Here is a 26,187-nt window from a genome sequence, read left to right on the forward strand (position 1 = left end):
GTTGATAGACGGGCTGGAATCGCAAATAAGATCGGTGCGTGTAATAAAATGCCCAGTAAGTGCACGTGGTTGTGAGCTCTAAAGGGGAAGGGAAGCACCGGTTCTGTAGGACACTGCTGCTAATCAAAGCCGGTTCCGATCAATGTTTTCTTCCTTAACGCTTGACCTTCCACGGACGCTGAAGTGTTATGTGAAACTTGTATTTAAATTGTAAATACTTTCAGATGCTAGCTACTATATATGACACGTACATTTTTTTCCTCAATAACCATTTTTCTGTCCTCTAACACCTTCACCCTATGAATATCTACTGTCTACAAACAAGGCGTGCCAATAACTTCTCCAATTTTGTTTCGCAGTGCACTGCGTAATTATGCGCAGTTTTGACCCACAGAATGGTAACGCCCGCTGTCACCGTCAGCGACTTCCAGCGTTGCAAGTTATTGTCCTTTACGAGCTCATTTTTCTCTTGTTTAACACCGTGAACGATATTTAACGAAGCAGTAGGTGTTACTCAAGATTGTTTTCTGGTAAGGACTGAAATGTTGTTTTTTTCTGCGAGGTGTAACGATATCATTTGAAGGACGTATAACAAAAATGATGCTATAACTGCTAACGTCAGCTGTTAGCTACAATTAGCTCGCGAGCTAACCGACGGACCCCGCGCGTGTCACAATAAGGGAGGTGGCTCGCGAGTTAGCTATGCTAGCCCGTCGGTTAATACGTTGTCCTTCAGTCACCTGCCACATAGTTGACGTTAGTTAACTAAAGTGTTTTTTTTCTCAAAATTTCAGAATTATTTCAACACGTCTAACTAGTTAGCCGTTTCATTGTAAGCAACGAAGATGATGCCGCATCTTTTATTAAGACTGCTGTGAAACTGGCAAGATAGGTTAGCTAAGAGGTTGTTAGGGAATAGAGGCTGGCTAACGCTAACATGGCTAAGTTTGTTGCAAGCTTGCTGCTTAGCTAGTAGGACGGGAGGGATAGCTAGATAAATATTAAAACCCTATGGTAGTGCACAATTCATACCCGTTTCAAAACCACATTTTAGCAAGCTACTTATTCTATTGTTATTTTGTTTGCCGAATGCCACTTATTAATACCTATCTTTCGTGTCCTAACGTACCAGTGTCATCGTACAGCAAAAAAGGACTAAAATCTATATCTATAACCTGCTTGTACTGTTACGGCTACTATATGTAGAAGTACTGTTACTTTGGGCAAGTGGTGTTCATTCCCAGTGGTGGAAGGTGACATAACAGTTTGGCGTTTCCTCTGTCAGCTAATTAGATATATCGGGTTTTTAATTTTTTTTAATGAGCAGTATAACCAAGCAGACCTGCTTAGGTGACTAACGACTAACTACAGTTAAATTTGTAATACACTTTTAGCACCACACTCCCATTCTGGATAAATTTTTTTTGTACCTACCCATTTTATGGCTGCAGTCCAGACCAGATGAGGGTAAATAGCACTGATGTCCAAGTTGAGGTTTGGGAACTATGGCTGAATTTTAGTTCATAGTGCTGGGCTGTCTACAGTACTTAACCTCCCTCTATGTCAAGCAGTTATTTAAGGGAATATTTAAGGGGTATTTTGGTTACTGAAGGTTATAAATCAGTTTCACACATTGTAACTCATGTCTGTGGCAAGGAGTTTAGGTACACAAGGGGTAAATGATTCACCCCCCCCCCCCCCAATTCTTGTTTTTTTCAGTACAGTGAGTGAACGGTCTAATCTGTCAGACTGGCTTTCATTTTAGATGATCAGAGGCATATCCTCTATCATTAAATAGTAAAAAGGTCAATTATACCTAGTCAATGTTATCATTTCTGCCATTTGTCCTGCCTCGAAAGGTATGCTCTCTCCAGAAAAGTATGGCTAACTCACTGCAGCCGCATCACAAAGGCTTCGTTTGTGCTGCCCTCTGTACAACAAGCCAGATTTGCCTTTACGGAGGTCCATGTTCATTTGCTGCTTTTGCTGCAGCTGCCTGGAGAAAGCTGCCGTTGTGTTATCTGAAGGCAGCCAGGCTCCAGCGTTGCAGCAGTTAAAGGAGCCCTTCTCTAAAATTCAGTCTTATTCTTGTAGTCCCACCAGGCCCCTTACAACGAATGCTGCTGTGTATAAAGTTATGCCTCTGTGAGAGGTTTCAGTTGACATCACCCAGAAAGTCATCCTCTTTCTTTTCATGTTGTTGAAACTTTCAACAACTTTCAGTTTTCTTTCAGTGCTTGAAGGTGTGATGAGCAGGATTTGTTGATCTGGGCCTAGAGTTGTGTGTGTGTGTGTGTGTGTGTGTGTGTGTAATTAGACCCCATCCTGGTCATGCAGACAAAGCATGTGATGTGCTGCAAGCTGGTCTGTTCCTCAGGGTTGCAGCTTGTGTAGCTGTGATGACTGTAGTGGAGTGCCATTGGTGAAGGATAACTAGTTTGTTTTTGATCCTCGCACGCACAGACCTCTGCTCTTCCTATGTGCTTCAGATTTCATTCATATGTCTGAGAACCCTCCTTTTCCAAAGTTCTGTCAACAAATTAGTACTCAGTACTTAACCTTTAGGTGAGATGGGTAAGTTGGCATAACTTGCATAACTATTTATCCATTGACCCTGAGACCACAGAGTATTGTAACATGTTTAGTAGTCATCACGTTGTTCCTCTCTGACAATGAACTTTTCTCATCTTACAATGCCCTCATAGTCCTTTCTCTCTGGGCAGCATTAAAAAAATTTGTTTTAATATGTCTTTTCAGATGGTCAGAGTGTTGTCATTAAATCCATACTTGATCTGTGTCCGCTGTCTGGAAATCTGAGACAAGATGCGCAGAGATACTTTTACATTACCATTATCTCCTTGGAGCCTAATTGTGTTGCAGTAATTGGGTGTCACATTATCATTTTTTTACATGGTACTTTGTTTTGATTTCACTTTGGTTACTGGTTTTGGTCTGAGACTGTTGCTCTCATGCGCTCTCTCTCTCTCTCCCCCCCTTCCTTCTCTGTGTGTCTGTCTGTTAGTTGTCGAGTGGCGTGATTAGCAGGATGAGTTCTGAGGGGGGTGGTAAGCCGGTGCGAGTGGGCTCCCTGGTAGAGGTGATTGGTAAAGGACAATGCGGCACGGTAGCATACATTGGCGCAACACTCTTTGCCACGGGCAAGTGGGTTGGGGTCATCCTGGACGAGCCCAAGGGCAAGAATGACGGCACTGTCCAGGGCAAGTCCTACTTCACCTGCAAGGAGAATCATGGGATATTCGTCCGGCAGTCTCAGGTGAGGGGGAACATACAGGCACCCCCCCCTATACAAAAATAACTAATCCAGTAGTACAAAATAATACACATTATTCCTTCAACTTTATTTCCTACTTTCTCACAGCTAGTAGGGAATAATCAGTCTCAAACACTACACATTCTCATGCTTGCTGTCTCTCTCACGCGCACACACACACACACACACACACACACTGGTGTTGATCAGTTGAATATCTCTGCAATCTCAGATCCAGGTGATTGAAGACGGAGGAAGCTCTGCTACCTCTCCAGACACACCTGAGTCAGGTGCTTCCAGAGTGCCTCGCAAAGGTATGTGTCTTGCTTGTGACTTTGAAATGTGACTGAAGACTTAAGACTGCTCGGCCACCTCCCTCAGGCTGTCCTCAAAACCCATTAGCTATCAGTACAAAAAATCTAACATTTATGGAACTGAACAAAACCCCTTTAGTGTTTCCTTGAGCAACATGGAAAATATAATGTGTGTTGTATCATAAGCAGACCATTACATCTTGATTGGAGCTTTTAATTGATATCTGTACAAATTCTAAGTATTTTTTGTTGTTCTTTCTGATGTTAGAAATTGCAGAAAGCGCTGGGAAAGGAGTTAAGCAGGTACAATCATCTTTTTTCTGGTTGTGTTTTTTTTTCTTTGTTTTACCTATACTCTAAAGCTAGATTGATTACCTGTTTTTAAGTGATATATTGCAGCATAAAACCCTGTGATTTGTACCATTTCAAAGTGTAATAATTCAAATGGACGTCTTTTTAAAACTTCATTGTGGACATCAATAGCCTTCCTTGTAAACACTAATTGAAATTCTAAATCTAATTATTTGCCTTTGGATTCACTTTAATTATGAATCACGTTGGGTAACCCATTTGAAGGACGCGTGTTGCCATTTGCAGATTTCTACTGGGTGACGAGTCAGAATTCTTCCCATGCTTTAAACCCTGCAGTTCCTTTCTTTATTTACGCGTTATTCAGTGAGTGCAGTGTTACTTGCCTTCACTGTCCCTAAATGTTGCTTAGCATTTATAATCTCTTACTACCAGTGGTAGTACTGTTGATGATGGCATTTAATCAAGGCAAATTAACATCTTTTTTTTTTTTTTTTTTTTTTTACTATTAACATCACTATAAGCAGCTCAATATATAAACACCAGAGGTAGAATCTTTAGGTTAGAAATTTGTGAAAATCATGTTTGTGAAGTAATGTATAAAGTTGTGATCTGAGCAGGCAGTAATTGTTGGACTGTTTATATTTATTTAAACATTTTAACAAGTGGTTATTAATATATTACCTTTAGTGAAACAGTTTCAGTGAGTAGCATTTTCAGTATATTTTAACAGTAACATGACAATACCAAAAGCCGTTGTGTTAATGGATAACATGTTAGGTCATTCAGACTGAAGAGTTTAGTAAGGTACACTTTTTTTAAGATAGAGGCCGTATAGGTGTGGGTGGAGCTTGGAATAGTGAGAGTTTCAGTCTGTTTATGGGTTTTTGATAAGGCTGTTTTGTAGTTTCTTATTTGTACTGGCCTGTGTTGAGATTGAAGTGCTCAAGACTGACTTAGAATTTTTTTTCTGTGTGCCCCCCCTATGTGTTAACACAATATAAAAGACTCCAACTACGAAAAAGGTACAGCAGATACTCACTTATTTTGTGTCAGTGTATCACTTGGCCATCTTCATCTCACTTGGTTTGGTTGGGAAAGGCTCCACTATACATTCCTTTATTCATTTCAAAGTCTAGTACTTTTCTTCCATTTTCCATTTTTGGGTAAAACATTTGTGCTCCTTGACAAGCTACATGTCTGTCATGGTCATGTTTCACATTTTCTCTCATCTGTACTGTTAGATTCATGTTTCTATGACAACAACAAACTAAAGATAATATGCGTCAGTGAAATTTAGTCATTTTGTGATGACATAAGAAGACTATTGGGTGGTATTGATGTTAGCCAGTTCTTGTTTGTGTTTGTTTGTGGTGATGCTGAAAAAGGGATGATTCTGATATATGGTATATGCATGATACAGATGTTTAGTTGTATTTCTACCCCAAGAGTGTTATGCATCCACTGTTGGGCCCCTGAGCAAGTTGTACTCGGTCATAATTGTAAGTCGCTTTGTGTAAATGCATCAGCTAAATGCTGTAAAATGTAAATGGAACACACCTCTGTAGTCATGATGTCAAGTCACTAGTTTGCTGGTGCTACTAACCCATAATATTGTCTGTGTTTTTCTGCTTGTGAAATGCCTGTCTCTCTCTGTCTCTCTCTGTCTCTCTCTCTCTCTCTCTCTCTCTCTCTCTCTCTCTCTCTCTCTCGCGATCTTGCATTTAACTTTCTCTTGCTTTTGCCCTCTGTCTTTTACATGTTTTCCTCTTTCCTTTCTTCTTTCTTCCTTGCTCTTTCTCTCCGTGTCATGCCCCCTGACCCTGTGTTGTTCCTCTTGACTTCTCTCTGCAACCATCCCATCCTCCCTCAGTCTGCTGTGCGCCGTAGTACCAAGGTGAGCCTGAACGCAGCAGCCAAGGACAATGGGAAATGTAGTTCCAATCAAGAGCTGCAATATTTCTCTAATGCATGTCTTCCACTGCACTCTAGTCACTTTTAAAGCAGTTATACCGCCAGCCATTTCTGTGAATCATTCAGTACAGACTGCTGATTTCTTTAAAAGGTTCACTCCCACTTTTTAAGATTAGACTTAAAATACTTTTTAATTACTATACACCTTTAGGGCTTGCATGCTAAAACATCTCAGCACCTGAATATCAGCTCATAGGGTTATTATGAGGAGACATTTAGCCAGGCACTAGCCTCACCTAATGAAGAATCTGTTCATGTACAGTGGAACACTCCTGGTCGGCTCACCTATTCCAGCTCCTTCCCCTCCCTAGTCATGGTATGTCCCAGACAGAATCACCCCCTCCAGCACATTGGTGGTACAGCCCAGTCCTGGAGGTGCTGCAGAAAAAGACTTGAAGTTTCACAAAATACCAGCAGACTGTTACTGATTGAGTTACTCAGTACCAAAACATTAACTTGACTATTACAAGTGCTACAATACAACTGTTCCTAGATCAGTGCAGCTCAGTTCCTCCATCACTAAGATGGACGGGGTCAGCGTTGGTGACTACATACCTCTATGTGAGAGGCCACTGCCCACTGCACTGTGATAGACTTCCTGTGTTTTTGGCACTGGGGTTTTGGGCTACCACATGTATCTTAGAGGAATGATGGGAAGGTGAACACCATCACCATGTGTCTTCACTTATGAACTGGCAAAATTACTGAGTGACACTTTTTTTTTTCCTCTCACTTTATTTTTCTGTTTCCCTCTCATTTGCTTAATTTTTTGTTTGTTTGTCTCTCTCTCTCAATGTACTTTTCTCCATCTCTTTTCTATAGACTGGTCGTCCCTCTGCAACTGGTCCTGGTCTCTCAGCATCAGAGAGTGAGCCTGCTGTTCCTTCTCAGACCATCCTGGTAGCTCCCATGATGCCGCAGTCCAGCGCCACCCCTAGTAGCCCTGCCCAGTCCACCTCCAGTAAGGTGAGACAACACCGACTCTAAACGCAGGAAACTGTGCTGATGAGCATCTTTCTCCTGCCCTTTCACACTAATTCTCTTAATTCCTATAGCATGTGAATTTGCCTCCTTACCTACATTTACATATTTTTACTCAGTTTCATATATATAAGGTAGATAAGAATGTATGACTAAAGTACTGTTCAGACTAAGATTTTGCAGTAATTTTACTGCAAGACCTCTAATGTTTATAACCAATCGGCATTGAGAAATTTTGGTGTAAATTACAGAGAAGGGAGTGGCTACTCAATTTCCTATTGCCATTACACAAATAATTCATGAGTAATATGTAGTTTGCACAGGTCACATGTACACATTATTGTTGCATGAAATATTAATTAAACGTGATTTGTCCAGGGCTGTTATGAACCAGAAAGCTGGGATTTGCCCTAAATTCCTCACTCACTTGTCTGTAATTATTGCACATCATCTGTGCAAAATATTGTTGTTCAATTAATCTGCTTTTATTAACAATTAAATTGATTTAACATTTACCTAAAGCTTCCAGAAGTGTTGCTCCTCAGAGAAAGCCTAAGTACATTTTGTAAGTAAATACTTCTTTGAGTGCTTGCACATTTGAGAAAAAGTGCAAAGACTCCTTTTCAACTGATGTGACCATTCAGACATGATTAAAGTAACCAGGGGTTATTTCTACAAACCTCTTTATAGCAGGTAGAAGGCACCTGAATCTTTTCTGAACTGGTAATGCACAGTCGATTAAAAATGGCTGACATGATATATGTGGATATGGATGGGACTTTGTGATTTTACGCAGAGGAATGTAGGTAATAATGACGTTACCCCACTTCCCCATATAAAACGTGTCCCGCCTGCAGAGGGCTGTAATTGGTAATGTTGCTGGTTTCGAGACACATCTCCAAGCTTGGTCTTTTTTTTTTTCTCTTCTCCCCCCACTAACCTGCACAATCAACTCATGCGTTTATCTCTGTTCTTCAGAATGTGAAATAGACTACTGATGCATAACAGTGTTTTGGTACTGACCATAAAGATGACGACAGTTGCTGCCTTCATTCAGCGCCCTGTTCACTCACGTGGGCCTCATCCCTCTTTTCTCATGTGTGCTTTGTCCCTCTTTTCCGACTCTTCTGATCCATCGTTCCTTACCGGTCTCCTTTCTCTCTTCCACATCCTGTCCCACAGGCTGAGTCTAGCATCTCTAAAGAGGTGAATCAGTATGTAAGGAGGAAGCTCACTCTTGTCTGTCTTCTCTATTCAAAGATTGGATTGGAATGGCATTTAGTTGACTGAATCACACTTAATAACAGTTTACCAATTAAGGAGCATTGTGTATTTGTTTAGATTTGTTTTTCTTACGCCTGCATTAGTGACAGCAGCATGTGTGTACACCTGGTGACGTTCCGTTCTTCCAAATGTATGATTTCGTTCTTCTGCACACTAGTATACCTAATGCCTCTAGAAATCTTAATTTTTTCTTTAAAGGAGCAATGTAATTTTACCACCAAAAAGTAGCTAACAATATTTTAGGAAAGTGATTTTATTTATTTTTACATTTATTGATTTCTTAGTGATTATTTTTTGTATAAAGTGCAGCTCTCAAGATGAAGAAAAATCAAATTGCTTTGTGGTCCTCCAATAAACCAATTTATGCTCCATAGTGGTGAGTCTCTTACAGGTGGCCAAAGATTTAGTACAGTCTCAAACATCCAGGCTGCTAGGTGGGAGTATGTAATTGTCAGATCATAAGATGAAGAAGAATAGTTGGAAAAGTGACTTATGGCTCCTTTAATTCTCTTTGTTGAAGTGATATTTTTTTCTTTCTGTCTCTCTTTCAGGAGGAGGAGGCGTTGCGTGCACAAGTTAAAGACCTGGAGGAGAAGTTGGAGACTCTGCGGATGAAACGAACAGAGGACAAGGCCAAGCTGAAGGAACTGGAGAAGCACAAGATACAGCTGGAGCAGCTGCAGGAGTGGAAGAGCAAGATGCAGGAACAGCAGAACGAGCTCCAGAAACAGCTCAAAGAAGCCAAGAAGGAAGCGCGTGAAGCGCAGGAGGCTAAAGACCGCTACATGGAGGAGATGGCGGACACTGCGGATGCTATTGAGATGGCCACGCTGGACAAGGAGATGGCCGAGGAGAGAGCAGAATCCCTGCAACAGGAGGTGGACAGTCTGAAGGAGAAAGTGGAAGAGTTGACCATGGACCTGGAGATCCTCAAACATGAGATAGAGGAGAAAGGTGGGACAGGGACACACACACAGAGTCTGGTCTGTGTGGATTTAGCTTGTGAAATGTGCCTTAGCTCCTCTAAATTCTATGCCTTGCTTTTTCTTTCTCTCTCTCTTTGCAGGCTCAGATGGTGCTGCCTCCAGTTATCATGTGAAGCAGCTCGAGGAACAGAATGGTCGGCTGAAAGAGGCGCTGGTCAGGTGGGATGTTTTTCTGCCCTCCTGTGCTGTACCAAAAGCCCCCAGAACAGCTCAGATAATCCAGACCTCAGAACAGCTCAGATGAGCTATACCCCCTCTCTGACTTGCTTAGACTCACTGAGAATACTGATTTAGTTACTAAACTAACCTTACATGTTTGCTGATCATATGATCTAAGGGCAGAGTTTTCTATTTGCGACAGAAAATCCCTAGCGTAGAATGTAAAAGCAAATATTTTAAACTACAGTTTACCATTTGTCATTTTGTTTATTTATTAATGTTTCCTCATTTTTACTGGAGGAGTGTGCATCATGCAGGCTAGATATATGGTTAGCCTGTCTGGTTAGCATTGCCTCTAGCATGAGGCTGAGACATTTGAGCTTCTATGAGGCTCAGGATGCTTGTGTTTCAGTTGCCACCACTCAGCCATGTCTGCGTGTGTTCACTGTGCTGTTGCCTTTACCAGGTGTGTTAGTATCACGACGGCTTTACCCTGTTTTGGGTGTGTTGGTATCGTGATGGCTTTATTCCGTTGTCTGCGTGTGTTCAGGATGCGGGACTTGTCATCGTCGGAGAAGCAGGAACACGTGAAGCTGCAGAAGCAGATGGAGAAGAAGAACTCGGAGCTGGAGAGTCTGAGGGCGCAGAAGGAGAAACTGCAGCAGGAGATGAAGGAAGCTGAGGCCACCATAGGCGAACTAAAAGATCAGGTCAGTCACACACATTCTGATCCAGTATCGTGCAAGACATGCGCACATTCTCTTGAGAAAGGCACAACATCTGTCCAGTTTCCATGCAAGTGGAGGATAATACTGTTCACGCACAAACGCCTTTTACTTAAGCCTACCTTAAATTCTGACCTCACTTGCTCCCTTAGCCATATTGATTAGGTCCACATCACACCGCTCGTCTTGGTAACGGGTCCCATGTGCTCCAGGTGGATGCAGCTCTGGGTGCAGAGGAGATGGTGGAAACTCTTACTGAGAGAAATTTGGATCTGGAAGAGAAAGTGAGGGAACTGAAGGAGACCGTCAGTGACTTGGTAAGAGAGACACTTGTGCAGAAAACATTTAATTAAAAAATAACAAAGTTTAGTACATTTTACATTTTAGCAGAGGTGGGTAGAGTAGCAAAAAAAGTACTGTTACTTTAAAATAATTGGTCAAGTAGAAGTAAAAGTGATTTAAATTAATACTTGAGTAACGTTTTGTCTCTGCAAACTGTACTACAGTATCTCTTTGAATATCTCTTGCACTGTCTTTTTATTTAGTTTTATATATATATATATATATATATAAACCTTAACCTTTTTATAATCTTGAAAATATGCCTCAAAACATGCATGCCATGAGTTCAGCTTTTTCTGATGACTGTAATTTACAGCTATGAAGGTAGCTAGCCATTTTTTTCTCAGAATATCATTGATATTGACATTTTCTGTTTTGTTCTGTTTACCTCATGCACTTGCCTAGGTAAGCCTATTCATGAGTATAGCAGTATATTACGACTTTATAACAGCAGCTTCACAAAACCCACACAATTTTTGCCTTCCCATTTATATGCTGACCTTTTGACCCTGTAGGAAGCGATCAACGACATGAACGACGAGCTGCAGGAGAACGCGCGCGAGACGGAGCTGGAGCTGCGCGAGCAGCTGGACTTGGCCGGAGCACGCGTGCGGGAGGCCAACAAGCGTGCTGAGGGAGCCCAGGAGACCGTAGCCGACTACCAGCAGACCATCAACAAGTACAGGGAGCTCACCAGCCACCTACAGGTCAGTAATGGAACTGCAGGGCAGGGCTGGTGGAGACACAGGGACAGAGAGGGAGAGCTTGCCATTAGTGGACTAATCTCGGCAAGTGATTTACAAATCAGTAGACAGATGGACAGTAGTGGGTAGATGAGAGGTAAATAAACCTACTGTGGATGGGTGTATTGGATGGATTATTTTTAGTTTAGCTACTCAGGAAAACGTATTCTCTGAACATCTACATGGAGTAAGAGGATCAATACTATACTAAAACATGTGTCTCTATATCAGGATTGTCCTAAATCTCATCAATTACTAGAGTATTTTAGCATGTGGTCCAAAGACCGGGATTAATATGTGCATTAATAGACCCTCAGACGGGACAGAATGTGGCCTGTACCCAGAGCTGAAAGACTGATGACATAGAGAAGGTGACATATTTTTTCCTGGCCAAACAACAGGATGTTAATCGAGAACTGACCAGTCAGCAGAGTGCTACAGCTGAGCAGCTACAGCAGCCACCTGCCGACCTCTTCGACTTCAAGATCAAATTTGCTGAGACCAAAGCTTATGCCAAGGTACTGCTGTTGCTCTCCCAATCATCACCCTACTGATCTACTGCAGTCTTGATTGTAACCCTAGTCCTGGAGATCTACTGCAATCTTGATTGTAACCCTGGTCCTGGAGATCTACTGCCCTACAGAGCTAAGTCCTAACTGCTTTTGGATGTCTGCCACCCTGCAGAGTTTAGCTCTGTCGCTGCTCTAGAGATCCGACACACTGCAGAGCTCGGTTGAAAGTTTAGATTTAACCCTGACCCTCAAAATCTAGCACCCTGCACAATTTGCACAATTCCTGGAGATCAATCACCCTAAAGGTGTCTTTCCCCAGCTTGGGTACAAACCAAATCCAACACACCTGGTTAAAATATTGAAGAACTCCTAAAAATCTGGATTATCTGTGTTAACACAGCAAGAACACACATGGCTCATAGGCACACATTAAGTTAGAGCAGTCTCTCTTGAGCCTTTACTGAAATTAAATCGTGGCTTGATCAGATTATACTAGATGTATTATGCCTGATAGCCACCCTTGGACTGTCAGAATGTGGCATCAATAAAGACAGAGCATACTAAGAGATTACAATTTAAGGCCTCCATTTAGTTTTCATTTTGCAAAAACTAAACATTCTCTCAACTCTAGGTTTTATTTTCATATATTTTTATACATAAACCAACTTGTAACGTTAGCCAATACACAATTTATCAGGCAAGTGCCACAGATAACAGTAGCTTCACCTTTTTTTTTTTTTCCCAGGAACTTGCACAAGTGTTCATATTTGTGTGCGTGCGTTTAGGCCATCGAGATGGAGCTCCGTAAGATGGAGGTGGCCCAGGTGAACAGGCACGTGTCTCTGCTCACCTCCTTCATGCCCGACTCCTTCCTGCGGCACGGCGGAGATCACGACTGCATCCTGGTGCTGCTGCTCATCCCAAGACTCATCTGCAAGGTGCAAGGGTGGGGCTTCAGGATGTTTGTGGGTGTGGGTTTATCCTGGATGGTTTTAGAATGCTCTTGGATGGTCTTAGAAGTGATTTGTAATCTGCATGTGTGATCTAACCAGTCAGCAGACATTACTAAGGTGTGGTTGACGGAGTGAGGTTTGTTAACAGTGGTGTCTCTCGACACTAGTCTTATCTAACCCTAAATCTTGGACTGACCTTATGTTGGTCAGAGAAACCAGTTTGAATCGACATATGTCGAACTGAAACGGATGCTGACTGAGGTGTGTTAATAAGAGTGTGTCTCTCTGCCCACAGGCCGAGCTGATAAGTAAGCAAGCCCAGGAGAAGTTCGATCTGAACGGCAACGTGGTGGAGCGCAGTGACCTGCGTGGACCAGTTGGGGAGCAGCTGAGCTTTGCCTCAGGCCTGGTTTACTCCCTCACCCTGCTGCAGGCTATTCTTCACAAATACGAGCAGTATGTAACACACACACATACACACGGTTAGCATGTTAGCTTTTGGATAAACAGCATTCCTGCTGTTAAATCTGATGATGCAGCACAAATTCAGTGAGCTCTTGGTAAAATGGCACTGTGTAGAGCCTGCATGCGTGCAGCCGCCTGGTTGCCATATTCTGGGGGGACTTTTACAATCCCCCAGTCCTCTTTGTGGACTGGGGAAGGGTCACCAGCCTGCTACAAGCCAGGAAGAAGTGGCTTGGTTGGGACAAACCATTTCCCCTTCCCTTGATTTTGTGTATGCGCGCGTGCGCAGTGGTATGGTCCTTGACTTGTAATCAGAAGGTTGCTGGTTCAAGCCCCACCACTGCCAAGTTGCCATTGTTGGGCCCATGAGCAAGGCCATTAACCCTCAATTGCTCAAGTTGTACTCAGTCAAAATTGTAAGTTGCTTTGGATAAAAGTGTCAGCTAAAATGCTGTGAATATATATGCACATATGTTTGTGTGCATGGGTTTTTGCAAAAGATGAGTTAGTGATGCTAATTATGGTTTTAGGCCCGTCTGTGTCTAAAGGTGAAATAATTATAAATGTTGTCTAGAGAGCTGTCATTGTATTAAAGAGCAGAACTGCTTAAATTACTCCAGTGTTTAGGACTGATCATGATAGAAAAAAGAGACATGTGAATACAGGTTAATAAAGCATTAGAATAGATGTGGTGTCATGCCTATCATCACCTTTTCCTGTCTTCATTTCTGTCTCTCATAGCATGTTGAGGTGCTCCATGTTTCTGTAGGTTTGGCTTTGTTCCGGGCTGAGGTATAATCTGTATAAAGCATATCGAATATTTCCATGACATCTATTTAAAAAAAAACAAACAAACCTTTTTTTCTTTTCTTTTCTTTTTTTTATTGTGTACAAAAATGTTTGTTTATTTTATATCCTGCTTCTGCTTTGAAAGTGTGTGTTTGTCGGGTACTGTTTCGACAGGGATGGTTTCATCAACCTTTTTTTTTGTACTTGACTAGACGCACTGATCTTTACTGACGCTGTTGTCTCTTTCCCTCTCTCTCTCTCTCTCTCTCAGGGCACTGAATCAGTGCAGTGTGGAGGTCTTTAAGCGGATGGGAACCCTGTATTCAGAGATGAGTGTGCATGAACGTTCTCTGGATTTCCTCATTGACCTCCTGCACAAAGACCAGCTGGATGAGACCGTTCAAGTGGAGCCCCTCACCAAGGCCATCAAGTATTACCAGGTACACATGTCAACATCCTGCTAAAGTTCTTTCATACACCACCATTTACAACACACACACAAACAAAGCATCACATACTTCATTTCCAGTGAATATTTCCTACTACAGCCAACACAAGTTCAGGGGCAACATCTCCCGGACATTCACACAGTATCTCATATTCATAAACACACATACACTTGACATTCAGACACACTACCCAGATAAATTCAGTGTGTATCAGTGCACACAGATTAATTTCTGGTACAGATATGAGGTGTCTAAGTGTCTCTGTGTGTGTGTGTGTGTGTGTGTGTAGCAACTGTACAGCATCCACCTGGCTGAGGGGGCGGAGGATTGCACCGTGCAGCTGGCCGATCACATTAAGGTGCCTTGCTCCCCATCACACACCTACACCCAGCCTTCCTTAAAAAAATAAGATTCAGTTCTCTCTGTGTGTCAGTCCATCTATGTTTTCATTCCTCCCCATCATGATAGATTTAACTTATATACTTTGTATGAACTGTTCCATGTGATAATTTAAGGGTGTTTAAGCCCCTCCCCCACTTTTGTTGTTTTTTGTGTGGGAGGGCATACAGTGTGTTTTGGATGTGTTTGGAGCAGGAGCAATCTTATATGGACTGGATATCCATGCACATGTTTGCACACTGTGTGTGTTTGTGCTTTTCTGTGTGTTCTATGCCTCATGAGAGGCAATGCATAGGTTGGATGACCTTGTCATGTTTAAGTGTGTGCCTGTCCACGTGTGTCTGCAGTTTACCCAGAGTGCCCTGGACTGCATGGGGGCAGAGGTGGGGCGTCTGCGTGCCTTCCTGCAGGCGGGACAGGAAGGGGCAGAGCTTACACTGCTGCTCAAAGACCTGGACACTTCCTGTGGTGACATAAGGCAGTTCTGTAAGAAGATCCGGAGGAGGATGCCTGGCACTGATGCCCCTGGCATACCCCCAGCTCTCTCCTTCCCTCCACAGGTGTGTGTGTGTGTGTGTGTGCGCACTCACGTGCACATGTGGATCTGTGTGTGTCTGTATTTGTGTATGTATATAAAGTTCTGTTTCTGTGTGCTTTACCACAATTTTGAATAACTTTACATTTCTTACTACATGTATGTATGTGACTGTGTGTTTTTTGACTGTGTGTATGTGTAGGTGAGCGAGGCTCTGGCTGAGAGCCGTAAGCAGCTGGGTCGCGTGGTGGCTGTGTTACAGGAGGTGGCAGCAGCAGGAGCTCAGAGCATCGCTCCTGTCGCTGAGCAAGAGGGACTCTCTGCCCTCAAACTGGAGGACATTGCCTTCAAGGTCCTGGAACAGGTAACACACACAGTGCAATCAGATTAGTGGTGTTAAACAGCTTTGCTTGTGCCATGAGTCACGTTAAGTTTTAGAAACTTAGTAAGTAAAACCAACCATCAGGCTCATGGCGTTTCCTTTAAGAGTACCTGGTGAAATGGAGTGTATATATCTATATCCATCTATATCCATCTATATCCATCTATATCCATCTATATCCATCTATATCCATCTATATCCATCTATATCCATCTATATCCATCTATATCCATCTATATCCATCTATATCCATCTATATCCATCTATGGATGGATGGATGGATGGATGGATGGATGGATGGATGGATGGATGGATGGATGGATGGATGGATGGATGGATGGATGGATGGATGGATGGATGGATGGATGGATGGATGGATGGATGGATGGATGGATGGATGGATGGATGGATGGAATCTATCTCTATCCATCTATATATATATTAATTAGATGGATAGATGTATATCTATAGATATAAGATTTCTATATATAGATATAAGATTTCTATATCTATGATATCTATATATATGATATCTATATATATCTATATATATGATATCTATATATATCTATATATATGATATCTATATATATCTATATATATGATATCTATATATATCTATATATATGATATCTCTATCTCTATAGCTATATAGAGATATCTATATAGAGATAGAGATATCTATATAGATATATATATATAGAGATATAGATATCATTATCATATATATAGATATATATCATATAGATATAGAAATTTTTATAGATAGATGGATAGATACCTGTATAGATATCTATATAGGTATATATATATATAGATATATATTATCTAGATGGATGGATATAGATAGATATATAGATATATCGATATATAGATATATTTATTTATATATATAGATAGATATATTTGTTTATATATATAGACATTATATCTATATAGATATTATATTTAGATAGATGGATATTATATAGTGACGGCTAAAAGCATGATTTTATCGTGTGTGTGTTAGGTTTATGGTTCTCATGGTCTGAACCCTCATGATTCTCTGCGTGAGTCATGCAACACTGTCATAGCAACTATGAACAAAATGGCCACAGCCATGCAGGAGGGAGAGTATGATTCAGAGAAGCCTCAGCGCATGGTGAGACACGCACACACGTTCACATTAAACACAGATCCTTGGCATGCAGGAGCATGCGTGACTGCACACATGCATACACTTGCTCGTTCATAAACAAATACTTTGTATTATTTCATTATTTATATGTTATGACCCATTATAAATGATATGAGAGATAAATCTCTAATTCCAACCCTAAGCTGATCTTAACCCAGTGTATGCACGTGAATGTGCCCCTACATGTGGGTGTGTGTGGTGTCACCCCTCTCCAGCCACCTCCAGTGGAGGCTCGTGCCGCTGCTCTAAGAGCTGAGATCACTGATGCTGAGGGTCTCGGTCTCAAACTAGAAGACAGAGAGACCGTTATCAAAGAGCTCAAGAAGTCCCTCAAAATTAAGGTCAGACACACAACACTCCAATACGGACTTTGGCTTTGTTATATTTACAGTTAAAGATTTAATAAGGACATTGATGCGAAGCACCAGTGTGCTATATTCCCCTATTGTATTTTTGTCCAGTATCACCAGCTTGTGGACAATTTACCGCTTGCTATCTATGTGAGTGTGTGCGCGTGTGTTTGTATGTGTGAGTGAGAGCATGTGTGTCCTGTTTCATGAGGTGCTTCACATCTAAAAACTGCTGTTTCTACTGGAATTGATTTTGTTAAGAAGTCTTTCTGACTCCCTTATCTTCTCATCGCTCCTGTGGCGTTCCCTCTCTCCTTCCCTCCCCCTTTCCTGGCTCAGGGAGAGGAGTTGAGCGAGGCCAGTGTGCGTCTGAGCTTGCTGGAGAAGAAACTGGACACATCTACAAAAGATGCAGATGAGCGTGTGGAGAAGATCCAGACCAAGCTGGACGAAACCCTCACCCTACTGAAGAAGAAGGAGAAGTGAGTAGTGTGTGTGTGTGTGTGTGTGTGTGTGGAGGGCAGGTAGACAAAATGTGAATCAAAAGATAGGTGTGTGTGAGCCTCGAACAGGTGTATTTGTGAGCCTTGTGCAGGCTGTAACCTACATAATTATTTAATATTTGGATATTTGGTCACCTCCTAAGCATTTAGATGTACCAGAAAATGTCCAGCTTTCTATATGATCGCGTGTGTATGTGTGTAGGGAGTTTGAGGAGACTATGGATGCTCTGCAGGCTGATATTGATCAGTTGGAGGCAGAAAAGGCAGAGCTGAAGCAGAGACTGACCAACCAATCACGTATGACCATTGAGGGTCTGCGTGGACCACCGGCGTCTGGCATCGCCTCTATCGTCACAGGAGTTGCTACAGGTAACGCACACATGCATGTACGCTCACAAGCAATCAGTGTCTTTATAACAGTAGTTTGTAGTACTGTATACATTTGTTTTATTACAGTACTAAAAAAAAGTTTTACTTGATATAAATGTGGTGTGGGTGTGTAGGAGCCATGGTCTCTGGCATGGGCGGTGTATCAGGTGCAGTGCAGGTGGTGGACTCTCCTCTACTCAGGCAGCAGATTGATGTGCAGAGACTCGCCATCAGACACCTGAAAAATGAAAACTACAGACTCAAGGTGAGCAACACCAACATGTGTAATGATATCCCTCCGTATTGGCCTTGGCTAACTCTGGAACCAAGCAGTCATGACAGTAGATGAGTCAGGTCCACTGTGTCTGATGGGTTTTTGTATTTTACGTGGTTTAAAAATAAAGCCTGAACATGGGATTAATGCGCATTATATCTGTGTGGTATTTTCTTACGTTTGAGCCACAGAGATGTCATGTAGCTCAGATTTATTGATCATCACACCATGCCATTTTAAAGAAGCCCATGGATAATGTGTAGCTCTTGGGAATCCTCTCACTGGTGTCATTGAACTTTAGACCCTTGCCCTTTGCCCCCAGGCTGAGAAGATGCGGGCTCAGCTGGCGTCCCTGCCCCCTCTGAGTGTGCCCAACATGGGTGGCACGATGAAGGAGGGCTCGCTGGCTGACGGACCTTCTGGAGCACTCTACCGCAAGACGGACCTGCTGCTGAGCAACCTCCTCAAGATGAGCGCCGGTGTCAGAGTGGTGGACATCACAGGCAAAACACCTGGTGTGTGCATGAGACGGAGGGGGGAGAGTGTACTGATATCACAGCTGTGTGTTACACACCTCTCACTGTGTTTGGGTTTTTTGGTTTTCACTGCAGTATGTGCGAGTGCTCAGCTGCTAGAACAGACTGCTAGGCTGCAGTCTCTCAGTGATGCCCTGGACAAACTGAAGGTGAGGGAGAGACATGCTCGCTAAACGCATGCCAAATTTAAGACTCAAACACTACACCAAACTATTGTCATCATCTTGCCATTTTCTGTCTCTCTCTCTAGAGTGAGGTTTCGGAGCAAGTGGTAAACAAACAGTCAGGTGCTCCAGTTCGCTCTGATTTTGCCACGTTCCCCTCATCAGCCTTTGTGAAGGTATACACACACCCGCACAATTCTTTGAATACCAATACATACATACACACACACTCATCTGAAGACACATACATACGCTCATTCATGCTTTTTACTTTACACACATGTATGTATGTGTATATATTTCACACTCACACACACTTGCACTTCTGCATATCCAGACTCCATATCAACCCCTTCTCTCCCTTGCGCTCGCTCTCTCTCTCTCTCTCCCCCTCCCAGGCAAAGGAGGAAGAGAGGCAGGGCACTGTTCTCGTGGGTAAGGTGATGATCCCATGTGTTCGTGGTAAAGAGCAAGCCCACTCCCTCGTTTTATCTCAGCAACAGCTTCAGCATGTGCACCGCCTCCTCATGACCTAAGCGTCTACCTGTTGGTCAGCCTTAACAAGGAACAGGCTTGCTAAGAATCAGATATGCCCTTACACTGTACTTCCTATTCTTTCTTTCTCACAGTCTCACTCAGGAACTGTATTATGACAGAAACTGGCAAAAAAAATTATTCCAAGCCAAAGAGTCACTTCTGTTTAATAGCTGGTTGTGTCTGTACAATCCTGCTTAATGATCAGCGTTTCGGGCATCAAACATTCTGAATACAAGAATCTCAGAAGCAAAAATTCAATTCCAGAACATACCTCAAAATGAAATTCTTTTTGTGGAAAACCTGGCAAAAAAAGGAAACAAAACGCCAATATTTGTACTTGTTTCATACCTGTGATCTCCTTCACATCAGTTTCATTGATGACTGGTGTTCAGAATTAGTTTCTTATGCAGTTTTTTAAAAAATGTTTTTTTTTGCTATATTGGAAGAGGCTGTTCTGGATTATATGCCTTGACCTATTGAAGCTTGAGTTTAGAACTGGTAGCAATACTTACACATACTAATGTGTGCAGAGGGAGGAAGAGGAACACTAAATGCCTTGTTAAGGTTAATGATGGTGAAGTACGAAAAAGCCTGAAGAAGGAAGTCACCATACTGGAGATTTGCACTAAACATCCACTTCTGTTTCCCTTTTAACCCAGCTAGTAGACACGGGAAGGACCAAACGCACCAACATGAAATATTCCCTATAAACCATGTCAATTTCAGTACATTTTTGTCTGTTTAATTAGATACAAAAAACCTCCCCCAAATTCTGACTGACTCCATTCTCCTACAGTGTTGTTTCTACCACTATATGTGCTATAATATTATAGATGTATAGTTTTCTCACACCTCTAAAGTTTAAACTTCCTTTTTTCACAGTTTTATGTGCATATTTTTCCCCTTTTTCAATACGATGCATTTGGAGCCCTCATATCAAATTTGCCATATTGAACTATTTCTCCATGTTAAATAAATGACATGGGAATAAGCAGTCTTGGTTCATGTAGTAATATATTTAATGGCGTTTGCAACTAGATTTTAATAAAGGTGGAGAATTTGTGTTTGTGGATTATGTAAATCATGTGAAAATCACACTCAGAGATCCATACTCATATAACTGAACTAGAAGTAGAAAATGATGGTTATCTTATCTGCTAGAGCCTTCCCCTAAACAACACCTGAACAAAATTCATTGAGAAGTGTTGGTTTTCCATCATTTAATTTTTTATACCCCTGTCCACCTGTAGCTCATGTTTGCATGTTCTTGGAGTACTAATTAAATCCTCAGACATATGAGTAAGTTGCTAGAATGATTTGAGACGATATAGTATCAGAAATTAACAAACATGCATGCATTCAATTTCTTAAGTCTAATCAAGAACTCCCACCTAAAATGGTACATTTCAAGTTTCTGAACTTTTGGTAACAGCAGAAGAATGTGGAAAGACACGTGTTTGTTAATGATATGTCATGATGCCCTGCATCAGAAGTGTGTGTCGGCTTAGAAGATGCTGAAAAAGTCATTGCTTCCTTCCTCCAGCGTGGCGGTCGTACAGTATGGGGGAGGAATGAACACATTGGGATCCACGATGCCAACAATATTGTTGAAAAAGCTAAAAGAGAGATTGAGTGTTTATTTGTTTAGCTACCAGACAGTCTGTCTGTCTAATGGAGAATTATCAAGTTTACAGATAAAGATAAATATTTCAAACATGGATATTATCCAGTACAAGTGACCTTTTAACCAGTGTTTTCTAAAAATCTAGATTCTTTTTTGTTCACAATAAGTCTAAGCAAAATTTTGCATAAAATGAATAAACCATTCCCCTTTTCTCTCCCTCGTTCTCACCTGATAGTTATCCCGCCTGTCTTTGGAGAGTTGTAGAGGCAAGAAACTGGAATGCAGCCAAGCTTAGTAAAAGTGAGGAGATACTTGGCTAAAAAGAGAGGGGGTGAGAGAGAAAATGTACTGTTTGGTTAATGAGAGAATGGAGCATGGGCATGGATCCACTTTATTATTATAAGTATTTTTGTACATTTTACAAACTTAAATGAACTGATCAGATAATCACTAAGCCTTTCGTGTGCCGATCTCAGGATACCAGACCCATGGCTGTAGCAGGTCTGTTGGCGCAGGCGAACGGGGTGCGTGTGTACCTTTGTGCTCGGGAATCTCCCCAGCCCAGGAGTTCACCAGCAGGCTTTCACCATGATGGGACATGCTGCCTAGCACCACCTGGCCCAGCAGGGTGGCATTGTGGGGAACTTTCAGCGGGTGGAAAGAGGACTTCAGCTCTTTCCTTGTGCAGGTCTTGTTGTGGCGGTTGATCTTGTACATCACACCCTGAAGAGCAACACACAGGATGAGTTAGCAGGTGTACAACCAGAGATGCGTTCGCAGAAGAGCCTTGTAAATTCAACTCTTCTTATATCACTCAGCACAAGTGCATTAGATTGTTTTAGTGTGCCGAGTCATTTTTCTCAATCCTGGTATTGCGGTACCCTATACTGCACAGTTTTGTGTTTTAAACCATTTAAAAAAAACAGAGGGAGAAGGTAACAGTGTTGAGAGTTTCAGACACTCATTAGTTGGTAAGTGATGTCAGGCCTGTTGTTGATACATTTTTGTATGAAGTACTTTATAGTTTAGCATTACCTGAATGCCCATATGCAAGATGAATCCAAACTGTTCAGAAAGGAAGTGTGGCATCTTCTATGGTCTTACTTGTTGTGTGTGTGTGTCCTTATTTTAGTGTTCCTCTGTTTGGTTTTGTTTTCAACTGCACAATAGTTGTCTTACCTCTTTATAAAGCAGCAGCGCATCTACATGGAATGTTTTATTCTGGTAATATCCAAATTCTCCAAAGTGGATGCGCTGTTCTAAAGCATCATAGTTGAATTTTGCAATTGCTTGGAAATCCTCACTTTGACCGATCTGAGAAATAGACAGAGCAGGAGAGAGATGTGTAATAACCCACAACAGGACTAGGTGTTATTCTGTTTTGTGTATCAAAAGTGGGGACAGAAAGAGTTGGTGTTTCTGTCTCGAAAACATGCAGCACTTGGACTCAACCAAAAGTGAACAGCCAGATGGGCAAGAATTAATGGAGGAAATAATTTGCATCTCAACCATGCATCAGTTGGCGAGATGGATTTTGTTAATAATATGCAAGAAAAAGAATTGATCAATATAATTGAGGCTCAGTGTTGCAGATTGTTACTGGCTGATGCTAACGAGGGGAGGGGATCTGACACTCACCATAGAGAGGCTTCCCTGCAGTAGAGGAGGTGACTCTGAAAAATAACAACCCAAACACTCCTGATGATATCAAATACACTGCAGTATACGATTATTGGAGTGTTGATTCTGTCTAACTAACGTCTGCTTGTAGAGTGCCAGATGAGATTAGATTAAGCACCTGCCTGTTCTGATTCCACATGTCCATTCTCATACATGCATTTGCTTGTTATGGTAAAAATGCTCATAAAGATTACAGCACAATCCTGAGTACTTAAATACCATGTGATATGTAACACAATGCCTTTGTACCAGCACAGCCAGCAGGACAATGGTTTTAAACTGGAATAACAGGTTTTACATGCTGTGCTTTACACTCCAGCCTGTTTACAGGCTTTAAGCCACATGGGTTCATAATGGAGTTGGACCACTAGATGGCAGTCTGCACAAACAAATGTCACAAGGAAAAACCTGCACTTTATAGACTTTTTCCATTTTATTCTTAGATCATTTGCATTGGGCTCCAGTGTGTTTTACTTGTTTGTAAATGTCTAAACAGAAATGAATACATACATGACACACACACACACAGACACACATATATATGTGACTATCATAATTAAGGGTTTGTCATTTCCAGTGTCAAGGCATTTGAATACTAATGGAAACTTCATTAATGACATATCTGTTTGCATTGCCAATTGTTGCTACGGCAGCAATGTAATTAGAAAACTCAAAGAAAAAAGCTTTTACACAAACAAGCACCGACTTATTTTGTCCATCACTTACTGCATGGATGCGGTCTCCCGGCACAGGAGTTTATAGTGAGAAATCCCAGCAGTGTGAACCACACCAGCGAACCCATGTCTTCAGCCCCAGGTGTGCAGTAATATCTTCTGTGATATTTTGAATAATGTTCCTTTCCTCCTTATATAGCCACATAATGGCCTGCTCAACCTCACTATGCTATAAAAACAATTCTCATGTCCTTTGGAGTCCTTCCAAAGTCCAGGCTCCAAGGTTTTTGTGTTGCATGCAAAAGTTCAGTATACTACAGGTTATCTGAGCATGCACACACATGTATTGGCTTGACGGATAACATTCATGTCAGATGACATTCTTGGGGTCATCTGACTAACTATTTGTATTGTCTTTCTTCCGTCATATTACTATATAATTTTAAGAGGACAAAAGTGTGTGTGTGTTCACTTGTGGGTTGCCGCAACAAAAGTATGGAATGGACTAGAACAAGACTCTCATGATTTAGCCCAATAACGTCGCTGTCATTTGACCTTTTGTATTTGGGATCACCTGAAAATGCATTCTGTGTGTGAGCCAGTAGTACTTATGGACTTGATGCATAACGTTAATCAGTTACCTGTTTGGCTAAAAACAAACAAGATCCACACGTAGAGAAGCTTGTATGTTTATATATGTGGACATTAAAGGAAGTTGCACAGTGCCAGTTAACTTCTATTTGTTTTTTACTTGCCTCTAGAAATCACATTTAAAACATTATATTGCTCATATGTTTATTAGGGAATGTCAGGTGTTTCGGGATTTAAAAAAAAGAAAGAAAAAAAGATGCATATGCAGATTTCATCATTTGCGGTAAACAACAAGGATTCTTCCTACTCTTCAGACCCAACTCATCAGCTGATTCACCCACAGGGTAGACATGGATATGACAGAATAGGGGAACACTAAATTGTGCAGTGCAGGGGGACTCGAGAGGCAGGATTACATCGCTATTACATCCCGAAGACATTCCGCATTTTTTGGAGATTTTGCTTCTACATTTAGACTTGGGCCAAATAAGAAAAAATGGTTCTAACCTTCTCAAGAACATCTTTGCCCTAGATGCCTGTGGGTAATCTGATGATTGGTCACATTACTGCCAATAGCTTGTTCAACTAGTTTCAAAAACGTGGGGCTTCCTGATAAAGTATGCAGAAGAACCAGTAATTTCACAGGGTAACAAACACAGTTTTAAGTTGTCTACATAATTGTCTACAGATGCATATTTTTAGGTGACAATTAATTTGTTTCATGAAATGAACTGACCTCCTGAAATTATCTAGTATCCATGGAACAGACCCCAGATGTCACTCACTTCAGAACCTTGTTCTGGTGTAGTGGAGTTGTTAACAACTAAACTACACCAGAACACAGTTAACTGTGTGTAGTGGAGTTGTTAATTGTGTTAACTGTGTTCTGGTATTGTGGAGTGCTATAGTGTGGTTTTGCAAAAGAATTTGCCCAAGTCTGGACTGTCTTATAACACCAGATTTCTTTTGATGTTTACATCACAGTCTGGCACAACACAGCATATTTGGATCATGACCCTTGCAGATTAGCATAATGTATAGCAGGGGTGTACAGGTTCATGGATATAAAAAAAAAATCGACATGATTTTGTAACCCCTCCTACTTAACTTCGCTACTTAACTCCCTACTAACATGAAATCTATTGTGCTGTGACACAGCTCGAGGACAAGCTGTGAACACAAGTGCACCGTAAGACCTGCATGACAAAAACGAAGAAGCATGTTTATTTACAAGGTTGGGAAGTGGGAAAGCGGAAGTGGGAAAGAGGAAGTGGTGGGATGGGTATAGTCTTTGTACGGGCGGCGTCCTCTTTGTGTAACTGTGTTGTGTAGGATGGATGAGTCACACTCTGGTTTGCCCCATGACGGTTTATTAAGGGATGACAAACCAAATCAGCTGTGCTGATGAAATAAAAAGAGAATATACACGGTCACTGGTCTTTGTGTGTTTGCATCGCCATGGCGCTCATCAAACTGGGCGAGTTTATCTTGAACACCGCCCCAAATTGGTGAGCACACATGCGGCAGACAAAGGTGTTTGTAACCTCACTACTGTCTGAACAGGGTGTCTGACAGACAAGTGGAATTAACTACTTGCCGATTACCCCCCCCCCCCCCCCCACCGCTGACTTCCACTTGCTCAACGCCAACAATGACTGTAACACAAGCTGTACATACCGGGTACCGGAACAGGCACATAGGCATAGATCATTCAAGCGACAAAATGAAAAAAGAATAACAACAACAACAAAAATATAGGAGGTAGTACTGCTATCTGAAATGTTTCAGTCTGAGGACTATTCTTCAAGAGAATTAGAAGGAAAAGAGGCTAGCTACTTCCCTAAACAGACACAGAAAACATGCCTGCTCACATGCTAAGCTCACTGACTGCAACAGACTCCCAGGAAAATGATCTAATCATAGGCACTGTTTGTTTTGTACAACAAATCAGCCAAACCCCACAAACAACAACAAAAAATAACTGTATACAAGACCACGGTGTATGCCAATAACTATAATGAACCATTGGAATAACAATTATGTACACACAAAACCCAGGTCAACCCTCCGTGATAAATGTATGTTGGTTCATTACCTCAATAAGTCTAGTAACTGGTTCAACAGCCTCCCCTAAAG

General features: G+C 41.7%; 2 protein-coding genes across 5 annotated transcripts; one reads left to right on the forward strand and one right to left on the reverse strand.

The window, feature by feature from the left end:
* Positions 1–407: 407 nt before the first annotated feature.
* dctn1a (dynactin 1a) lies at positions 408–20,544 on the forward strand. 4 transcript variants are annotated; one of them, XM_027023628.2, is made up of 28 exons: positions 408–530; positions 3,023–3,274; positions 3,504–3,585; positions 3,854–3,888; positions 4,902–4,919; positions 5,768–5,791; positions 6,691–6,834; positions 8,685–9,087; positions 9,200–9,278; positions 9,829–9,988; positions 10,216–10,320; positions 10,861–11,052; positions 11,490–11,606; positions 12,386–12,538; positions 12,849–13,009; positions 14,079–14,247; positions 14,546–14,614; positions 15,003–15,215; positions 15,393–15,554; positions 16,582–16,713; positions 16,965–17,090; positions 17,439–17,581; positions 17,805–17,971; positions 18,106–18,236; positions 18,568–18,760; positions 18,857–18,930; positions 19,032–19,121; positions 19,344–20,544. In XM_027023628.2, exons 2-28 carry the CDS (start codon positions 3,047–3,049, stop codon positions 19,479–19,481), a joined length of 3,708 nt encoding a protein of 1,235 aa, XP_026879429.2. In that variant the 5' UTR covers positions 408–530; positions 3,023–3,046; the 3' UTR covers positions 19,482–20,544. The 4 variants fall into 4 exon arrangements, with proteins under 4 accessions (XP_026879429.2, XP_026879431.2, XP_026879430.2 ...); XM_027023630.2 differs by lacking the exon at positions 5,768–5,791; XM_027023629.2 differs by lacking the exon at positions 4,902–4,919.
* On the reverse strand, positions 19,984–25,645 carry epdl1 (ependymin-like 1). The gene is made up of 6 exons (XM_027023632.2): positions 23,513–25,645; positions 22,745–22,779; positions 22,286–22,420; positions 21,643–21,829; positions 21,335–21,422; positions 19,984–21,098 (listed from the first exon to the last, which is right to left on the reverse strand). The coding sequence occupies exons 1-6, from the start codon at positions 23,586–23,588 to the stop codon at positions 20,987–20,989; spliced, it is 633 nt and encodes a 210-aa protein (XP_026879433.1). The 5' UTR covers positions 23,589–25,645; the 3' UTR covers positions 19,984–20,986.
* Positions 25,646–26,187: the final 542 nt, after the last annotated feature.

This window comes from Electrophorus electricus, chromosome 9 (assembly GCF_013358815.1).
Source record: "Electrophorus electricus isolate fEleEle1 chromosome 9, fEleEle1.pri, whole genome shotgun sequence".
Classification (NCBI taxonomy): domain Eukaryota; kingdom Metazoa; phylum Chordata; class Actinopteri; order Gymnotiformes; family Gymnotidae; genus Electrophorus; species Electrophorus electricus.